Source organism: Plectropomus leopardus, unplaced genomic scaffold, assembly GCF_008729295.1.
Source record: "Plectropomus leopardus isolate mb unplaced genomic scaffold, YSFRI_Pleo_2.0 unplaced_scaffold23920, whole genome shotgun sequence".
Taxonomy (NCBI): Eukaryota; Metazoa; Chordata; class Actinopteri; order Perciformes; family Serranidae; genus Plectropomus; species Plectropomus leopardus.
In genome coordinates, this window is record NW_024625959.1 from 1 (window position 1) to 2,579 (window position 2,579).

Sequence of the window (2,579 nt, forward strand, 5' to 3'; positions counted from 1 at the left end):
CACACACACACACACACACACACACTGTGATGTCATATGAAGGGGAGTTTGGGACGGGTCTGGTCTGTCCATTGGAGGACTGGACGGACACAGACTGTTAGAAACGGCTAACGTCAGTTGAACCCCCGCTCCTTTAATCGGACTTTAGTTCACAGTTAAATCAACCATGAGGCTTCGGACCGACACAGGGCCAGTTTTGGGGCTGTGTGCGGTGACCAGAAGCTCAAACTTTTTGTAACTGAACCATGGAAACTAAAAGGAAGCGGACAGCAGCGACAACAAAAAAGTCAGTTGACAAACGGCTCCGCAGCCCGGCAGATAGTAACGGAAGAATGGACGATGTGAAAACTGGCCCGAACCGGGACTGAGCCTCCTGCCCGGGTATCCTCAGGCTACATGTCACCCTCCTCTCCGTGCCAGATGCCTCTGCGGGGCGACGGGGGCTACAAGCCGGCACCGGTGTCCCCTGCTCCGCCTGTCCCACCGAGGAGGGTCAGGGGCTCCGGCAGGACGCGGCGGTCCGGGGCAGGGTCAGCGGGAGCCGGAGCAGCGGAGAAGCGGGTGAAGTGTGTGCTGGTGGGGGACGGAGCTGTGGGGAAAACCAGCCTGGTGGTCAGCTACACCACCAACGGGTATCCCACCGAGTACGTCCCCACCGCGTTTGACAACTTCTCAGGTAAAGAACTACTGTCGGTCTCTTGATACATCCGTGAGTAATGTAATTAATTCACTATAAAGGGGAGACCGGGGTCGGTTGGTACACTTGTCACGCTCTTAAATATATATCTGGCATAGGCTAATTTACAGTATGCTTATCAACAGCTAATTAAATTTTAAGGTCTCAGATACTTATGTTTTAATGTACTAAAATCTATAGCCTAATCTGTAGACACACACCTCAACAACACAACCCAACTCCTCTACTCCATGATTTTTTTTTATTTTTTTTTTTGCAGTTTATATCTGCTGTATCAAAATCAGAATTATGCCAGTTGAATCAGATTAGACTGTTCAATCCAAATATTTGACGATTCATTTTGTTCTCCATACAACATTGTTTGTCGACTCTAGATATCAACAAGCCAGAGACTGTGTTTTTTTTTAACTTGCTGTGAGCTGTAAATTCATCACTTGTTCACCTTACGGTGGCGTCGCTCTCTCCCTCTGTGCTGCTGCCTGCATGTCTGCAGCTGCAAAGAGTTTTGTAAAAGTCAAGAGGATTCACTCTGCAACAAAATCTTTGACCAAAACATCCCCAGAAGAAGCCAAAAATGACTGCTCAACTTGAAGCAATCTCAGTCCACTGAGGGTCTCTGACTGATGATTCGAGTCTTTGACTTTCAAGGGACAGTCCTATTATTAATATACTGTTGATAATTGTTCATTTATTGACCCTAAACAATCTTAAATTACTTTGCTTTTCGAAGACAGAAATGTGTTAACGTTTACACTGTATATCTATTATTGAGGTTGTTTTGATGCTTTAGGAACTTTGAATTAAATTGTTTTCTAAAATTAAGTGATTTAAAGTCATGCTGTGCATTGGTGCCAACCAGACCCAACATGGGGATGGTTGGCACAATGTTAACAAAAAAATTAAGCATCACATGGAAACAATTTGAAGATATGTTTCAAACAAGAACCATTAAACATAATCATTGGAATGTCTAGTCATTTCTGCCGTTGCCAATTCCAAAAATAGTCATTAACAATATATACGTTAATTACATCTTTAAAGGAGTTTTAACCTCTTGAAATACAGCTATAGTTACAAATGTTAATATGACAAGTGTGTGGTTATCAGTCCTGCTTACATTTGACTCAACTTTGTGTTGACATTATGTCAGCCAGCTACTGTTACTCATCACAGACTCTCAACTGACTCTCAGATGTTTTAACATAGCAGATTAGCACAGGTGATGAATGCAGACATTTTGATGTCAGCCTAAATAAACAAAAAATAGCTATGTGTCTACCAACCCCATTCTCCCCTATGTGTGTATGAACACATGTCACCCTATGGAAATATAATCCTAAATCATAGCTTCACAATTAAATGTAGACTACGAGGAGACGGGGTGTTTAACAGCTGCTAAAGGCATGCCATTTATGAATGGGCCAGCTATCAATAAATTTGATTAATTAATCTATCTTTCCCTCAGTAAAAATGTCAAATATAATTAACATTTCACTTCATGTGAGCTTTGTAGTCCATTATGTAACCACTTTGAAGTCATAAACAGGAACTGTTTTGATATTTGTCATTTTTAATGATTTAAATAAGTTACAGAATTGATTAATATTCTGTTGATTGGCCAGTCACTTCAGTGACTCATCTTTCCTTCACTGTATTAACTTTAATCTAGTTAAATAGTTACCGGCTGTTGTTTTCAGATTGTGTGACTGTTTTTTTCCAGTGTCTCATGGTGTGTGTGTGTGTGTTTGTTTGTTTAGCGGTGGTATCGGTGGACGGGCAGCCAGTCAAACTACAACTCTGTGACACAGCCGGACAGGTCAGTGATCTCAGCTCAAACACACACACACACACACACACACACACACACACACACTTCATGTAC

General features: G+C 42.1%; 1 protein-coding gene across 1 annotated transcript; it reads left to right on the forward strand.

The window, feature by feature from the left end:
* Positions 1–87: 87 nt before the first annotated feature.
* Positions 88–2,513, forward strand: LOC121966304 (rho-related GTP-binding protein RhoU-like; the record flags this gene model as incomplete). Its single annotated transcript, XM_042516408.1, has 2 exons — positions 88–676; positions 2,455–2,513. Coding segments are annotated over exons 1-2 (339 nt in total), but the record flags the coding sequence as incomplete, so codon positions are not given.
* Positions 2,514–2,579: the final 66 nt, after the last annotated feature.